Source organism: Ostrea edulis, chromosome 3 (genome assembly GCF_947568905.1).
Source record: "Ostrea edulis chromosome 3, xbOstEdul1.1, whole genome shotgun sequence".
In the NCBI taxonomy this organism is placed as follows: domain Eukaryota; kingdom Metazoa; phylum Mollusca; class Bivalvia; order Ostreida; family Ostreidae; genus Ostrea; species Ostrea edulis.
The window spans coordinates 44,880,215-44,897,982 of NC_079166.1; the positions used below are offsets into that span (position 1 = coordinate 44,880,215).

Consider the following 17,768-nt stretch of genomic DNA (forward strand, 5'->3'; position numbering starts at 1 on the left):
CAGAAACACTAAAATAGGTCACTGAGTTCGCGGAATGTATTTATCCACAAGCGGATGGACAGCACTAAAAAAACGGATATAACAAGATTGAAACAAACTACATGACATTGTCTTCATAGCTGCGTGGCCGAGTGGTTAGAGCTTTGCGCTCAAAATCACACAGCCCCTCACCTCTGGTCAAGTGCGGTTTCGAATCCCACTCGCACCGTTAAGTGAGAAAGTTTACTTTCAGAAGGTCGATGGTCTCTTTCTAGGTACATTGTATCTGGGTTCTCTCTTCCACCAATAAAAACTGGGCGCCACTAGATAACTGAAAAATTGTTGAGAGTGGCGGAAAACATCAAAACAATCAACAACAAAATCATAGCTGCAAATGACAAGCAATGGATTTCAATAGAAATTAAACAAATTACACTGAAAGTGAATGTAAATTATATTTTACTGTATTTTCCAAAGGCAAATCAGTCTATTGAGTCTAAGCACAAAAATATTCTTAAGCATGTTTTATACTTTATGAGTACAATTTCAGTCCCTTATGTTTTCCAGTTGTTTTTTCTTTATCATCAACTTCATATTTTAAATGTAAATCCCTGAAGAAAGCATGCCTATTTAGTGATCAGCATATAATGAAAAAGTATATTTCTAGGAATTTTAATTTTGGGATTAAGTTTTATTGATTAACAGGAAGTCTGAAATACATGGTATCATGAACCGAGATGAAATTGTCAAAGAAACATTACGTGGTCTCCTGAGCAACCGGTTTGTTGCGTTAGCTTTGTAAATTTCTTTTCAGGTTGCTACACTTGAACTTTTTATGCCCCCGAGATCGAAGATTGGGGGGCATATTGTTTTTGTCCTGTCTGTCATTCTGAAACTTTAACCTTGCTAATAACTTTTGAACAGTAAGTGATAGAGCTTTGATATTTCACATGAGTTTTCCTTGTGACAAGACCTTTCCGTGGGTACCAACATTTTTGACCCCGTGACCTTGACCTTTGAGTTTAATCTACTTTTTGAAAACTTTAACCTTGCTAATAACTTTTGAAAATAAGTGATAGAGCTTTGATATTTCACATGAGTATTCCTTGTGACAAGACCTTTCCGTAGGTACCAACATTTTTGACCCTGTGACATTGACAATGGAGTTTGACCTACTTTTTGAAAACTTTAACCTTGCTAATAACTTTTGAACAGTAAGTGATAGAGCTTTGATATTTTACATGAGTATTCCTTGTGACAAGACCTTTCCGTGGGTACCAACATTTTTTACCTTGTGACGTTGACCTTGAAATTTGACCTACTTTTTGAAAACTTTAACCTTGCTAATAACTTTTGAACAGTAAGAGATAGAGCTTTGATATTTCACATGAGTATTCCTTGTTACAAGACCTTTCTGTTGGTATTGAACCTTTTGACCTTGACATTTGACCTACTTTTAAGTTTTTTTTTTACATTGGCCATAACTTCTAAATGGTAAATATTAGAGCTTTCATATTGTACATGAGCATTTCTTTTGACAAGATCTTTCTACTGGTACCAAGATATTTGCCCTTGTGACCTTGGCCATCTTTGGAATTGGCCATTATCGGGGGCATTTGTGTTTCACAAACATATCTTGTTCAAGAATAGAAATATCAGTACTTTGTGAATACATGCTTGCTGACTATGCCTGATAATTATAGAGACTATTTTGTCAGTACTTTGTGAATACATACTTGATGACTATGCCTGATAATTATAGGGACTATTTTGTCAGTACTTTGTGAATACATACATGTACTTGGTGAATATACCTGATAATTATAGGGACTATTTTGTTAGTATTTTGTGAATACATACTTTGTGACTATGCCTGATAATTATAGGGACTATTTTGTCAGTACTTTGTGAACACATACTTGGTGACTATGCCTGATAATTATAGGGACTATTTTGTCAGTACTTTGTGAACACATACTTGATGACTATGCCTGGTAATTATAGGGACTATTTTCTTCATGGATAACCTGGACGACATGATGAAGAGTCGTAAGGCGAAAGCTGAGCTGCTTCGCTTTTTGGATAAATTCACTTCAGATATCAGAGTCTTGGACACAGAGGTATCAAAAATTTGCTACATTTACTTCAAATTGTCAAAATAAGCTTAACCCACCACCACCCACACTTTATCTGGGCACATTCAAAGGTAGATGACCAAATCCTTTCTGTGACCTTGATGTCTATAATCTGCAATTTGGATTCATATCTTCACAGCAAGGTTACAGCAAATGAGTATGACCAGTGATTCGGAAGGTCCGTCAGACATTGGGAAATGTTTGGTAATTTTTGTTTTGGTCCGATCAATATCAGTTGTTGGCCGGACCAAGTGTCCGATAATTTTTTTCCCAATGAAATACATGATTAGATAAATGTTCAACTTTTAGCAGCATGTTCCAAAATTTATTCTGTTTTTTAGTCATTGCAAACAGAAAACGTGTTTACGTTTAACTCAAATATTTATCAATCTTGCAGTCATCTTCAATTCCCCCGAGAGGGTGATAATACAATTGAGCAATATCCCGTGAAACTACAGACGTCTTTGAAGCGTTTGAATTAAGTAATAAATAACAGGTAAATAAAGCGTTTAAACTATACTCTGATCAAGAAGTACTTGAACAGCATGGGCATGTTTGATTGAACTATTTGCATTTGAGTTACATGATTTGCTCGAGTTTAAAAAAATGTGTATTTCTTAACACTGGTGTTGAACACGGGTTGGAAAAGTTTACTCCACTGATGAATCAGAAGTGAAATGCTAGGGCTAATAAAGTACGTCGCCGATGCCATTCTGGACCAGAATGTTCAAATTTACATGAAAGCTTCCGGACATTTTGTGAAAATCATGGCCCCCGGGAGTAGGGTAGGACGACAATAGGGGATCAAAGGTTTACAGGGGAATATATAGGAAACATCTTTAAAAATCTTCTCAAGAACCACTGGGCCAGAAAGTTCAAATTTACATGAAATCTTAAGCTTGCTGATATAGTGCAAGTTTGTCAAAACCTTGGTCCCCAAGGGTAGGATGGGGCCACAATAGGGGATTAATTTGCCTATAAAATTTTGGTCTGGTAAAATGTGATTTGGTCCAGTAATATCTCAACCATTACTGGACCAAATGTCCAGTAAGTACCATAAGACCTTGGAAAGCACTGTATGACATTGCAGAAGTGATTGATTGATGGTATATTGTTTAAAGTCCCTCTCGAGAATATTTCGCTCATATGGAGACATCACCATTGCCGGTGAAGGACTGCAAAATTTAGGCCTATGCTCAGCGCTTACTGCCTTTGAGCAGGGAGGGATCTTTATCATGTCATACCTGCTGTCACATGGGACCTCGGATTTTGCGGTCTCATTCGAAGGACCACCCCATTTAGTCACCTCTTACGACAAGCAAGGGGTACTGAGGACCTATTCTAACCCGGATCCCCACGGGACCATTAATTCTTTTGCTAAGTAATTCTACCCTTTTTTAGTTTTGACTGTGACCATCTCATTTACTGATGAAAGGCACTTATACATCACATATACTAATCTGATCAGAGGGTGTTTCCACTGTTTTGTGCATATTAATGAATTAATTCTCTGCAATCAATGTTATATTTCTATATAACATTGATTGCAGAGAATTAATTCATTAATATACACAATGTTATATAGAAATTAACATTGATTGCAGAGAATTAATTAATTAATATACACAAAACAGTGGAAACACCCTCTGATCAGATTAGTATATGTGATGTATAAGTGCCTTTCATCAGTAAATGAGATGGTTACAGTCAAAACTAAAAACATTTAGGAAAGAACTATAGAAAAGTTGTGTTTATTCAGACATACAAACAGGTAAGTTCACAATATACCCATTGAAAGATTTTTAGGGCTTCCTAAAAAGTGTATTTCAATTTTTTAAATGAAATTCACTATGATTTAGTCATTGGCTACCTACACAAGAATTAAATATCCACCCCATGCAATAGTCTTATGAGGCGGAGTCATGAACATAAAAATATTTACATGAAAAGAATTTAATTAAAAGCATTTTCATAACTTACATTTTAAGGACGACAGACCTAATTTGAAATTTTGCACTTCTGCACAGAAAGCCGCGCACATCGCTATTTACAGTCTCCGTGCATTGTGACGTCGCTGGCATTGTTTCATCACATTATGAACATGCGAAATTTACGAACTGAACTTGAGACTTTATTTCTTTCATTATACAAGTAATACATCTTGTTTTAATCCATATTTTATATGAATTTTTCAATAAAGTCGATTTATAGAATTTCCGTAACTTTTATATCTGTGAATCCGTGACTTTAAAAAATCTGTCCGTGATTCTTTCATGTTTTATGTGTAATTTCTGGGATTCCGTAATTGTCCGTATTTTTACAACCTCCCGCGCATATGCCATGAATCAAACTTTCATAGGTATGCACAACGAAGTAAAAAAAAAAAAAATAGACTCTTTTGTTATTAAAATTTTACTTCTGAATATAGTTTATATCATGAATATTCTTATTTTTTAGTAATTACTGTATTACTCTATAAACAATTAACGATTTATGGCATGCACCAGAAGCGTATTATTCAAAAACTGACGATAATTTCTATTTACAACCAACTGCGGAAAAGAGTAGAATTATATTTTGAAATCTTTCGACCATCCATTAAAACGACACAGAAAAAATGACTTAAACCGTATCAATCAACAACAATCTAAGAACAGAGGCAGGGCCGGAGTAGTTTCTCTCTCGGCTGACAATAAACACACTATCGCCCCTACCCATTGGATAGATATTTTATTATACCAAAGCAGAATAATTCCTCTTCCGACAACAAAGCAAATCGTCCCGTCATAATGTTGGGAACAGCTGCTATAGTTGTGACGTTGAATACGCCGCTGGGCTTTGTATTTGATGTCACAATGCCAAATTGCGCGGAAAATCGATGCTGCCGTTGAATAGTTTGAAGACTATCACCCTAGCGCAGATCTTACATGTAGCACAGAACTGATCACACGGCAGAGATACATATATTTTGGTGAAAATGGTCGGCTTATCGTCATCTTTTGATTAGAGAAAAATACATTCAGGTAGAATAATGCTTTAGTTACTCATGTCTAAGATTGCAATTGCCAATCAACATGTCATAGTACCATGTATTACATAAACATGTACATGTATATGCATTTACATTCAATACAAGTACAAGAAATGTCAGAATTCCTTTATCAAAATAAATTTATACTACTCTTAAGCTTAATTAACTTATAAAAATGTTTTAGGGAATAAAAGTCCATTTTGTGTCTGAGAGTGTTCATCAGAAAAAATCTTATAAATGATGATGACAATTGAAGTACATGTTAGATCCTATCTTGAAACTGTCTGATAAATCATGTACTTGGTCTCTTATCAATATAAAATATGTATGCTTTTATTCAAACATTTGAACTTTTTAAATTTATTCAGAAAGGTTAAAGATTATGAAAATGAAAACAAAATATGCACATTACATATACACTATATACAAATCCGTTGTCTTAAGCTGCATACTGAGCTCTATATCGGATTTATTGAATTTGTGACAGTTCATACATTACATATTTTGACACCACCCCTGGAATATTATGCAATGACTCAGTGTTTACATATGATTGGTGAACTTTTTCTTAATCCATATGATTATTTAGTATAAAGAAAAAGTATGAAACTACAAGTAGAAAACCTATCCATTTCTTATGTAATGACATTTTCCTTGAAAACTGGCCAAAAATCGTCCTTTGACATGCTCCCCTTAAAAAGAATTGCCGAAGACCCATACTTTTTTCCTTACAATTAGTAAGCTTATTGTCTTTTTAAAATCATTGTTTAATTTGGATTAAAACTCTATTGTAGATTTTTTTAACTTTTATATTGCACATTGGAAATTTCCCTATATTTCCTTTGCAATTACAACTACTTCATAACCAACTTTTTAAACGTGCTTCCCTTCCCCCCCCCCCCCCCCCCCCCCCCCCCCCCCCCCGCTAAAATTCAAACACAATTTTCATTTGTTTTTTTCTCATTGATTTTAACTCTTTAATGCATGTTTTACCTTATATCAAAATTTGAATAAAATCTCTATTGTAGAAATCAGAAGTTAGAATTAAAGAAGCTACTCAAATGAATTTTGTTTGTTCCGAGTGTGTTTTACTATTATATTAGATTAGTTTATTTGATCTAAAATGCATCTATTAAATAGTAGTCAATATTTATTGATGGATCAATTTACAATGTAGATGGTGATTGTGTATTTATCATGATGCAAGTCAAGCATTCAAAATGACCCCTACGCTCAATTCAGTATTTAAAATTAAAAATTGTTAGTAAGGATTTAAAAATATTTAACTGAATAATGTTTACAAACATGGTACACTGTACTCTGTGTTTAGATTTAGTTAGAGAGTGCCAGCATTGTTTCAATATTCATGTTAAATAAATTGACAGTACATTTTGTATTGGTATGCAGTCGGTATGTGTATTCAGGTAAGCCCTGTTTTGTATTGGTATGCAGTCGGTATGTGTATTCAGGTAAGCCCTGTTTTGTATTGGTATGCAGTCGGTATGTGTATTCAGGTAAGCCCTGTTTTGTATTGGTATGCAGTCGGTATGTGTATTCAGGTAAGCCCTGTTTTGTATTGGTATGCAGTCGGTATGTGTATTCAGGTAAGCCCTGTTTTGTATTGGTATGCAGTCGGTATGTGTATTCAGGTAAGCCCTGTTTTGTATTGGTATGCAGTCGGTATGTGTATTCAGGTAAGTCCTGTTTTATATTGGTATGCAGTCGGTATGTGTATTCAGATAAGCCCTGTTTTGTATTGGTATGCAGTTGGTATGTGTATTCAGATAAGCCCTGTTTTGTATTGGTATGCAGTCGGTATGTGTATTCAGGTAAGCCCTGTTTTGTATTGGTATGCAGTCGGTATGTGTATTCAGGTAAGCCCTGTTTTGTATTGGTATGCAGTCGGTATGTGTATTCAGGTAAGCCCTGTTTTGTATTGGTATGCAGTCGGTATGTGTATTCAGGTAAGCCCTGTTTTGTATTGGTATGCAGTCGGTATGTGTATTCAGGTAAGTCCTGTTTTATATTGGTATGCAGTCGGTATGTGTATTCAGATAAGCCCTGTTTTGTATTGGTATGCAGTTGGTATGTGTATTCAGATAAGCCCTGTTTTGTATTGGTATGCAGTCGGTATGTGTATTCAGGTAAGTCCTGTTTTATATTGGTATGCAGTCGGTATGTGTATTCAGATAAGCCCTGTTTTGTATTGGTATGCAGTCGGTATGTGTATTCAGATAAGCCCTGTTTTATATTGGTATGCAGTTGGTATGTGTATTCAGATAAGCCCTGTTTTATATTGGTATGCAGTTGGTATGTGTATTCAGGTAAGCCTTGTTTTGATGCTTGAAGATGTAGGGAGGGATACAAGGAAAGTGATTTAATCTGAGGCGTGGATTCTGTGTCTTTAGAGATGAAACATGACTATTGCCTTCACACCCATTCATTAATTCTGTATTATTTCCTTACACCCGCAGGTTCGAATTTTGCTCACTGTGAGACAAAAACTGGTCCTTGAGGAGGAATTAAATACAACGTTAAACAAAAAAATCTCTAGAAACATTGAGAGATTTGGCAGTAAATTGTTTGAACTAGAACTACAAAGACTGAGTCAGCAAGATGGGGTTCACCTGTTCAAAGCCTGCTGCAGCAGACCATTTACTGTAAGTTTTTTTTATGTTGTTCGATGATCCATTATTAACATTTTCACTCATTTAAGAAATAAATTTCATTTTTAGCTCGCCTGAGCTGAAAGGTGAAGTGAATTTTTCTGGTAGCATGTTGTCCGTCGTCTGTCCATCTGTTTGTAAACTTTTTACATTTTCGACTTCTTCTCCAGAACCACTGGGCCAATTTCAACCAAACTTGGCCAAAAGCATCCTTGGGTGAAGGGCTTTCAAGTTAGTTCAAATGAAGGGCTATGTCCCTTTCAAAGGAAAGATAATCACAAAAATGCAAAAATAGGTTGGAGTCATTTAAAAATCTTCTTCTCAAGAACCACTGGGCCAGAAGAGCTGAAATTTACATGAAAGCTTCCTGACATAGTGCAGATTCAAGTTTATTAAAATCATGGCCCCCGGGGGTATGATGGGGCTTCAATAGGGGATCAAAATTTTACATACAAATATACAGGGAAAATCTTTAAAAAAAGTTCTTCTCAAGAACCACTGAGCCAGAAAAGCTGATATTTACATGAAAGCTTCCTGACATAGTGCAGATTTAAGTTTGTTAAAATCATGGCCCCCGGGGGTAGGATGGGGCCACAAGGGGGTATCAAAGTTTTGTATACAAATATAAATGGAAAATCTTTAAAAATCTTCTCAAAAACTACCGTATATACTCGCCTATAAGTCGGTCCGCCTATAAGTCGGTTGTATTTTTTAAGGTTATTTTGTAGGAATTTGTCATTGACCCGCTTATAAGTCGGTACAAATTTTTGTCAGAATAGGTTGACAATTTCAAGTCAATGCTCTAGTGTTTTTACCTATGTTTCAAAAAATATTTTGAGAAATTAATAATTATGAGGTGCTCAATATCCAAGCCATATCCATTTGGGGTTTAAACACATCCCTTGATCTATTATGGACCATGATCCCTTGTTTATCTAAGCAATTATGGTCTCCTAATGACCAGTACCTGACATGGTGTTTACTTACTGTTATTGTGGGATTCCAGTATAATTCCTTGTATCAACAATAGAGTTTTTATGAGTCAAGAATGATGATCTAAATTATCTGTTAACAATATTCGATCTTTTATGAAATATATTTCAGCCGGTATACATATGAATATTTCAATATTAAATCGGGTTCGTAATTCAATTTTACCGATAAACGATAGATTAGTTGAATTGAAAGTATGAGTTACCGGTATGTAAATAATTTTAAACTATAGATAATAATATATAAATACTTGAACTTTATACATGATTTTAAAATACATAAACGATACAATATGTCTAAATATTTGTGAACAATAATCATTTGTGTGGTAGTCCATGATAATCATCGGAGTTATTTAAAAAACACTACATTACGCCGCCCAGAAAAATACCAATCTTCTTAGGATGCACCTATAAGTCGGACATGGAGTTTTGGACCAAAAATTGACTCCCAAAAAACCGACTTATAGGCGAGTATATACGGTACTGGGCCAGGAAAGTGGAAATTTGCATGAAAGCTTCCTAACATAGTGCAAATTCAAATTTGTAAACATCATGGCACACGGGGGCAGGATGGGGCCACAAGGGGGGATCAAAGTTTTACAACTACATGTAGAAATATATAGGGAAAATCTTTAAAAATCTTCTTCTCAAAAACTACTGGGCCAAGAAAGTGGAAATTTACATGCAAGTTTCCTAACATAGTTGAAGTTTGTACAAATCATGGCCCCCAAGGATAGGATGGGGCCACATATAGGGGATCAAAGTTTTACATACAAATATATAGGGAAAATCTTTAAAAATCTTCTTCTCAAAAACTATTTGGCCAGGAAAGTTGAAATTTACATGAAAGCTTTCTGACATACTGCAGATTCAAGTTTAGGAAAATCATGGCCCCCGGGGGTAAGATGAGGCGACAATAGGGGATCAAAGTTTTACATACACATATATAGGGAAAATCATTAAAAAAATTCTTCTGAAAAATCACTGGGCCAGAAAAGTTAACATTCACATGAAAGCTTCCTGACATAGTCCACATTCCAATTTTGAAAAAATCATGGCCCCCGGGAGTAGGTTGGGGCCACAATAGGGATCCAAGTTTTACATGTGAATATAGGAAAAATCTATAAATATGAGCCAAGGTGACTCAGGTGAGCGATGTGGCCCATGGGCCTCTTGTTGAAAATACATGAGGTATGAACTGCAACACTTCACGCCAGAATACTTGGTGAGGCTTTACGCTGACATATTTGATGAAGCGCTTCATGAAAAGTATGCTTGTGTGAAGCATTGCAGTTCATATCTTCATGTATATTCAAACTTCAATTTATATTTTGTTCCGTCATAATTCCCAGCCATTAAAATAGAAAACAGTAAAACACAGTTACAGTTAATACACTTATAATGAATTTACATTTACAGCAAAGGGATTTTCATTCCCTGTAGTTTTATTGTATATTGTTTAAAGTCCCTCTCGAGAATTTTTCACTCATGCGTCAAGGTCATGGCACTTACAGCCTTTGAGCAGGTACCTCTTGCTTGTCGTAAGAGACGACCAAATGGGACTGTCCTTCGGATGAGACCGCAAAAACTGAGGTCCTTTGTCACAGCAGGTGTGGCACGATAAAGATCCCTCCCTGCTCAAAGGCCGTAAACGCTGAACATAGGCTTAAATTTTGCAACCCTTCACCGGCATTGGTGACGTCTCCATATGAGTGAAATATTCTCGAGAGGGACGTTAAGCAATATTCAGTCAATCAATCAATTAAAATTGTTCATTCCCAGCACTTGCTCTAAGCATGTTTTACTGTAGTCTATATATCAAGATTTTTATGAGCATTGTTTACAACTGCAGCACAGTCATGAGGAAATGGCTATCATTACAATTAGTAAAAATATCAGAGATTTACACATAGGAAATGTAAATACTTAGAAATGTCACCAGCTGTAGGTGAAATGCCACAAATATTGACTTATGCATGATGTTGAGGGCATGGTAGCCAATGCCCATTGGGACACGTAAGGTCATATCTTAAGGATGCCTGATGATGGAACAGTCACTACCTATGAGTGAGGATCGAGGGCATGATTAAAATTAAAAAAAATTTATATAAGAAAAAAGGTATATAAAGTTATAACTTTAAAGTATATAAAGTTATTAAAAAATATATTAAAAAAAGTACTGCCAATTATGCCAAAACTAATTTTTGTATAAAATTTACACGGGTGCAAAAACCTGATTACTTTCTTTAACATTTGTAAAGAGGAAAATAAGTATAAAGTTCACCTTTCCCCACATCCAGTTCAATGTTTCAGCCTCCACCAGACAATGAAGTCTGCCAGAAGATTGTGGAATTGTGTGGGGGAAGTCCATTGGCCATCAAATCTGTTGGGGCTGCCATCAGAAGTGGCATGGTTAATGCTGAAATGCTGGCCAAAAAACTGGAAAAGGATTTCCCTGGCCTACAAATGGAGAGCAAATGTCTTACCCAGACATTCGAAACCTTGGACAAGAGCAAGCAAGACCTGCTAGTAAAGTTGCACGTATTGGGAACAGCTAAATTCGATCTGCAAACTGCAGCATATGTGTTGGGTGAGAAGAGTATGGATGATGACCATCCAATAATGTTAGAAACGAATGTAAATATGATTTATTTGAAGAGCCGTCATTTTGTTGAGGTGGATGATTTGAGTAGGGAGGAGACAGAAGACATTGATACAGCCTCGAAGAAAGTGAGATTTTCATTACATCCACTAGTTTGTGAGTTTCTCTGCCAAATTGCTAAACATGAAGTGTTTGAAGCACCAGTTAATGAGGCCAAATGTTTATTCATTGATTATGTAGAGAAGAAAAACAGTAAAATTTTTGAGAAATTCGAGAAAAATTGTGTCAAAGCTTGGAAAGAATTGAAAGATTTCAAGTTTCACCTGAAGACATATTATGATTTGATCCAGAAGATCCACCCTGATTTGCTGAAATCGAAGAAGAGTTCAAGGTCAATTCTGACTTGCAAACGAATTTCAGAAGTAGCAGATCTGTTTCTTGAAGATTATATAAAGTTTAAACTCTTGGGCAAATTCATTGAACACTCAAAGATGAGAGGGGATTTTTTGGAAACTGCATTATGGCAAGTATTTCTGGGAAGAAAATTTTTTGAGAGTGACAGAAATGAAATAGCAGAGAACATTTTGAATTGTATATTGAATGAAACACTACCAAGCATTTCTCCTACCACTGGTAATCTGGAGCCATATGTTGAAGTTGCAGGGGCTGTCTTTTATTTTGCTGGGAAGCTATGTCTCAAAGACCGAAAATATGTTGAGGCGCAGTATTATTTTGAAGAAGTTAAACAACTATGGGGAAAAAAACTTGAAAAAGCTGTTAGAAACAAATACAAGATAGATTTGGCATTGGTTTACAATTCTTTGGGGAAAGTGTATGCAAATTTGACCCCACCAAGTCTTCAACAATCAAAATACAATCATTTAAAGGCGTTTCTCTATGCACATAGCGTATCCACCAACTTTAGCAACATAGATATCCCATTATACATTCACAATATTGGAAAATGTTTGTACAGAGAGGGCCTTGAGCTGGAAAAAAGAGCTGAAAAAGTCTGGGCTAAAAAGTGCTTTAGAGATGCAGAAAACTATTATCAACAAGCAATCAGATTGTTCATTCATTTCAAGATGGAAAAGTTTGACAGCTTTGCAGAAGTCCAGCGATCACTTGCTTTTGTCGAAATGAAGTTGAGACAGATGGGGCTGGCTGAGGACAACATTGTAAAAGCGTATGAGTTGAGGAAACTTGTGATGTCACCTCCTCATGAACTAATAACCCTAACAGTACACGATGTGGCCACTGTTCGGATAGAAAGGGCCATCTATATGTACTGGGACTACTTTCAGAACAAATTAGGAGACAAATGTAAGAATTTACAAAAAATATTTCAATTCTTTTGTATTGTAAATACACATTCAAAGTCATTGTAAGAGCAGATTTAAAAGGTACTCGTCAACATTTTAAAAAAACTAATGAGTACTTCATGTAATTACACAGATTCTTAGTAGCCCTAATGAGTAGAAGTTAGTGGTGCTGTATACATGGAGAGAGAAAGATAGTGGGTTTCCTCTTTATACATGAATCATACACATGTCTAAGTGGGGTATTAATGTTAGTGTTTATAAATTAGATCTTATTATACCCCCCGAACGAAGTTCTGGGGGGTATATAGGAATCACTCTGTCTGTCTGTCCGTCCGTCCGTCTCCAGATTCGTGTCCGGGCCATAACTTCTTTGTTCTTTGACATAGGCATACCATATTTGGCACACAGGTGGATCACCATTAGATGATGTGTCGGGTACCTTCATGACCTCTATATGACCTTCACCCTTGACCTTAAGGTCAAAATTAAAGGTTTTTATATGCCCGTCGAAGACGGGACGTATTATGGTATGGCTCTGTCCGTCTGTCTGTCCGGACCTTGTGGGCAGGATACAGACTGAACCATAAGCCCTAGGACTTTACAACTTGGTACATTTGATCACCATGATGAGAGGAAGATGCCTATTGTTTTTCAAGGTCAAAGGTCAAGGTCGTAGTATCACTTATTAGGAAAACCTTGTGGGCAGGATACAAACCGAACCGTAAGCTCCAGGATATTATAACTTGGTATATTTGATCACCATGATGAGAGGAAGATGCCTATTGTTTTTCAAGATCAAAGGTCAAGGTCGTAGTATCACTTAAGGAAAACCTTGTGGGCAGGATACAAACCAAACCGTAAGCTCCAGGATATTATAACTTGGTATATTTGATCATCATGATGAGAGGAAGGTACCTATTATTTTTCAAGGTCAAGGTCGTAGTATCATTTTTTAGGAAAACCTTGTGGGCAGGATACAAACCGAACTGTAAGCTCCTGGATATTATAACTTGGTATATTTGATCACCATGATGAGAGGAAGATGCCTATTTTTTTCAAGGTCAAAGGTCAAGGTCATAGATTTACTTAGTAGGAAAACCTTGTAGGTATACAGACCGAACCGTTGGGGCTAGGAGTGTCAAATTTAATACGCATATACCTTATTCCAAGTGGAGGAAGCCTATTGTTTCTCAAGGTCAAAGGTCAAGGTGGTTGTAGCAGGATACAAACAAAACTGTTGTGGCTAGGAATGCCAATACTTTTCTTTTTCAAGTTTAAAAGGTCAAGACTGTTAGATGGCATGCTTCACTTGATAATTTGGTGTTTGTGAACTTCCAAGTTATACTGTTTCAAGCAAAGGTGTGTGGTATATTAACATATTTATGAAGTAGCGCATTCTAAGGCTATTCCTCTTTATATCTTGATATCCATTTCTACAAGCATAATAATGAATTAGCTCACAGAGGACAGTGCTAACTTCACTAAAATATGAATCCCACTAAAATATGTTTTCCTTGAGCAAAATCTACGGGCGTATTATGCCACATTGGCGTTGCTCTTGTTTACAATGGATTCGTGTCCGGGCCATAACTTCTTTGTTCTTTGACATAGGCATACCATATTTGACACATGAGTGTATCACCATGAGACGATGTGTCATGTACCTTCATGACCTCCATATGACCTTGACTTCAAGGTCAAAATTAAAGGTTTTTTACAATGGATTCGTGTCCGGGCCATAACTTCTTTGTTCTTTGACATAGGCATACCATATTTGACACATGAGTGTATCACCATGAGACGATGTGTCATGTACCTTCATGACCTCCATATGACCTTGACTTCAAGGTCAAAATTAAACATTTTTACAATGGATTCATGTCAGGGCCATAACTTCTTTGTTCTTTGACATAGGCATACCATATTTGACACATGAGTGTATCACCATGAGACGATGTGTCATGTACCTTCATGACGTCCATATGACCTTGACCTCAAGGTCAAAATTAAACGTTTTTACAATGGATTGTCAGGGCCATGACTTCTTTGTTCTTTGAGATAGGCATGCCATATTTGACACATGAGTGTATCACCATGAGACGATGTGTCAGGTACCTTCATTACCTCTACATGACCTTGAACTTTGACCTCAAGGTCAAAATTGATTATAGGGTTTTGACATAGTCATACCATAAGACATGGGTGTGTCACCATGAGACTATGTGTCATGTGCATTCATGACCTCTTTATGACCTTGACCTTTGATCTCAAGGTCAAAATTATAGGTTTATACCATGGATTTGTGTTCGGACTATATCTTCCATTTTCTTCTACAAATGCATACTATATTTTTACACTCAGGAAAGAGGTAATTTATGCCTATTAACAACACCCTTTGGGAGATTGGGGGTAAGCGGGGGGTATTCTTAGTGAGCATTGCTCACAATACCTCTTGTTCATATACATGTATCAGTGAGGTATTAATGTTAGTGTTTATGAAATACATCTGATTCATACACATGTATCAGTGAGGTATTAATGTTTTATTCATAAGTTTTGTTTGATTACTCTGCATTTCTCCTGTCTTCCTGGATAGTTAATCATCTGTTCCTAAAAAATCAGCAACTGCCCACTAGGTGATACATTACTAACATTACACGTCAGGGCCTGCCATTTTTGATTCATAAATTATGTTTGATAACTCTGCATTTCAGCAAAAGAAATGATAATCTCTTGTCACAAATATATTGGTAGTAATATAGAGTTGAATTTACCTAGAGATATTCTTACAAATTTAGTACAATGATGTAGCTCTTCTCCAATTTTAGCTCACCTTAACTGAGAGCTCAAGTGAGCTTTTCTGATCACCCATTACCCGTCGTTTGCCTGTCCATCTGTCCATTTATAAAGTTTTCATATTTTCGACTTCTTCTCCAGAATCACTGGGTCAATTTCAACCAAACTTGGTACAAATCATCCTTGGGTTGAAAGACCATGCCGCCTTCAAAGTGCTCACTCACAAAAATGCAAAAATAGGAAGGGGTCATTTAAAAATCTTCTTCTCAAGAACCATTAAGCAAGAAAAGCTCACAAATTTACATGAAAGCTTCTTGACATAGTGAAGAGTTAGGTTTGTTAAAGTCATGACCCCCGGGGATAGGATGGGGCCACAATAGGGGATCAAAGTTTTACATGCTGATATATAGGAAAATCATCCAGAACTAATGGACCAATTTCAACCAAACTTGGTACAAATCATGAAAGGGAAATCTTTAAAAATCTGATACTCAAGAACCACCGAGCCAGAAAAGTTTACATTTACATGAAAGCTTCCTGACTTAGTGCAGATTCAAGTTTGTTTTAAAACCATCCCCCCTGGGGTAGGGTGAGGACACTATAGGGGATCAAACTTTTACAAATGTATAGAGAAAATCTTTAAGAACCTTTGTTTTAAGAACCACAGTGTCAAAAAAGTTCATATTTACATGAAAGCTTCCTGATGTAGTACAGATTCGAGTTCGTAAAAATCATGGCCCCTGGGGGTAGGATGGGGGCCACAATAAGGACCAAAGTTTACATGCAAATATGTTGGGAAAATCTTTAAATATTTGCCAAGGTGACTCAGGTGAGCGATGTGGCCCATGAGCCTGTTGTTAACATTATAACGTTTCTGGTGGATATGAGTTATTAGTCCTTTATATTGGCTTTTAATGCTACTTTCATGGAATATTACAGCCACTATATTAAGAGAGTTTAAAGATCAATATTATTTTTATACACCCATGAGTGCATGCAATTCTAAAGTTTGCCCATCTCAGAAATTTTATGTGCTAATCTCTGCCTGATTCTCCATGGACATCCTCTTCATATTTCATGGTTTAAATACCTGAATAGTGAAAAGCCAATTCATAATTCTAACTTGATTCAGAAAAGTTTTGCAGATCTTCCTGTATATGATTAGTTTCTACTATTATGTATATGTATTTTCAGCATTGATCCAGCTGTTACCCAGAATCTATATACTGATACTTCTCTACAAATACATGTATATTTGCATGATTACACAGTTTGCATTTCACTGAGTTGCAGGAATAGAGTAAACTCCTTGCAAAGTGCATGAGCATGATTGAATGCATAGTTGACTATTACATTGGCTTCCATTTAATATTCAGTGTATTTTTGAAATACATGTACTAAAGTTTTAAGTGCAAAATTATGAATACTAATACCATAAGACCTGTATTATGATGTAGTAAACAGGAAAGCAGACATTTATTTTAAATACTTTTTTTGACATATATCTAGATGAACCCATTAACAAGCTATATGAGGCCATTTCTGACTATGAGCATGCAATGCACTTGACAAAACTCGGAGGTCTGCCCATGAACCATCCAGAATACCAGCTGATGAAGGACAATCATATGTGGGCATTAACACAAGTCAGAGAAACTAAGAAAATAGCCAAAGCTGTCCAGTTCTATAAGGTATGACTATTGGCAGACACAGGGTTTGTCTTATGGTATGGAATGGTATTCATTGATGTGAAAAATTTGAGCTTTGTGTCAATCCCAGTTTCAGTCATTTTATAGGTTTCTTGACCATAAAAAAATAATTTGCACTTTTTTCCACTATGCCTTGCAACAACAGGACAAGGTAGTTTTGCGTGATTTTAAATGTACTGGAGAAATCACACAAACATATATAACTATTATATCATACAGGACTTTGAGAGTGGAAAGTTTGAGGGGACTCGAAAGAAGAGAAGAAGCAAGAAAGAAACAACAAAATTTGTCTACACGTATGATGAACTACAGACCATGCTCAGAGCAGGTGCTTTTACTGGAGCGAAGGTTTCTGCAGCTTCATCTTCAGATGATGATTATTATTCTTCTGATGATGATGATAGTGATAATTCACCACCTCCCCAGTTGCCCCTTCAAAGTGACTCCACCAAGAAGGACCCAATTTTTAATTTGCGACGAACAAGGATAAACTTCAACTATGTGTTTAGAGAATGTCCAGAAAAGGAACAAGT

The 17,768-nt window shown here is 36.1% G+C and overlaps 1 protein-coding gene across 1 annotated transcript in view; it reads left to right on the forward strand.

The window, feature by feature from the left end:
• Positions 1-17,768, forward strand: part of LOC125676480 (uncharacterized) — an 81,749-nt gene that overhangs the window by 14,937 nt on the left and 49,044 nt on the right. The window contains 5 exon segments of the mRNA XM_056160911.1: positions 1,984-2,099; positions 7,620-7,805; positions 11,120-12,731; positions 17,036-17,217; positions 17,455-17,768. The exon segment at positions 17,455-17,768 is cut by the window's right edge and continues 179 nt beyond it. Coding sequence (XP_056016886.1) covers positions 1,984-2,099; positions 7,620-7,805; positions 11,120-12,731; positions 17,036-17,217; positions 17,455-17,768 — 2,410 coding nt within the window.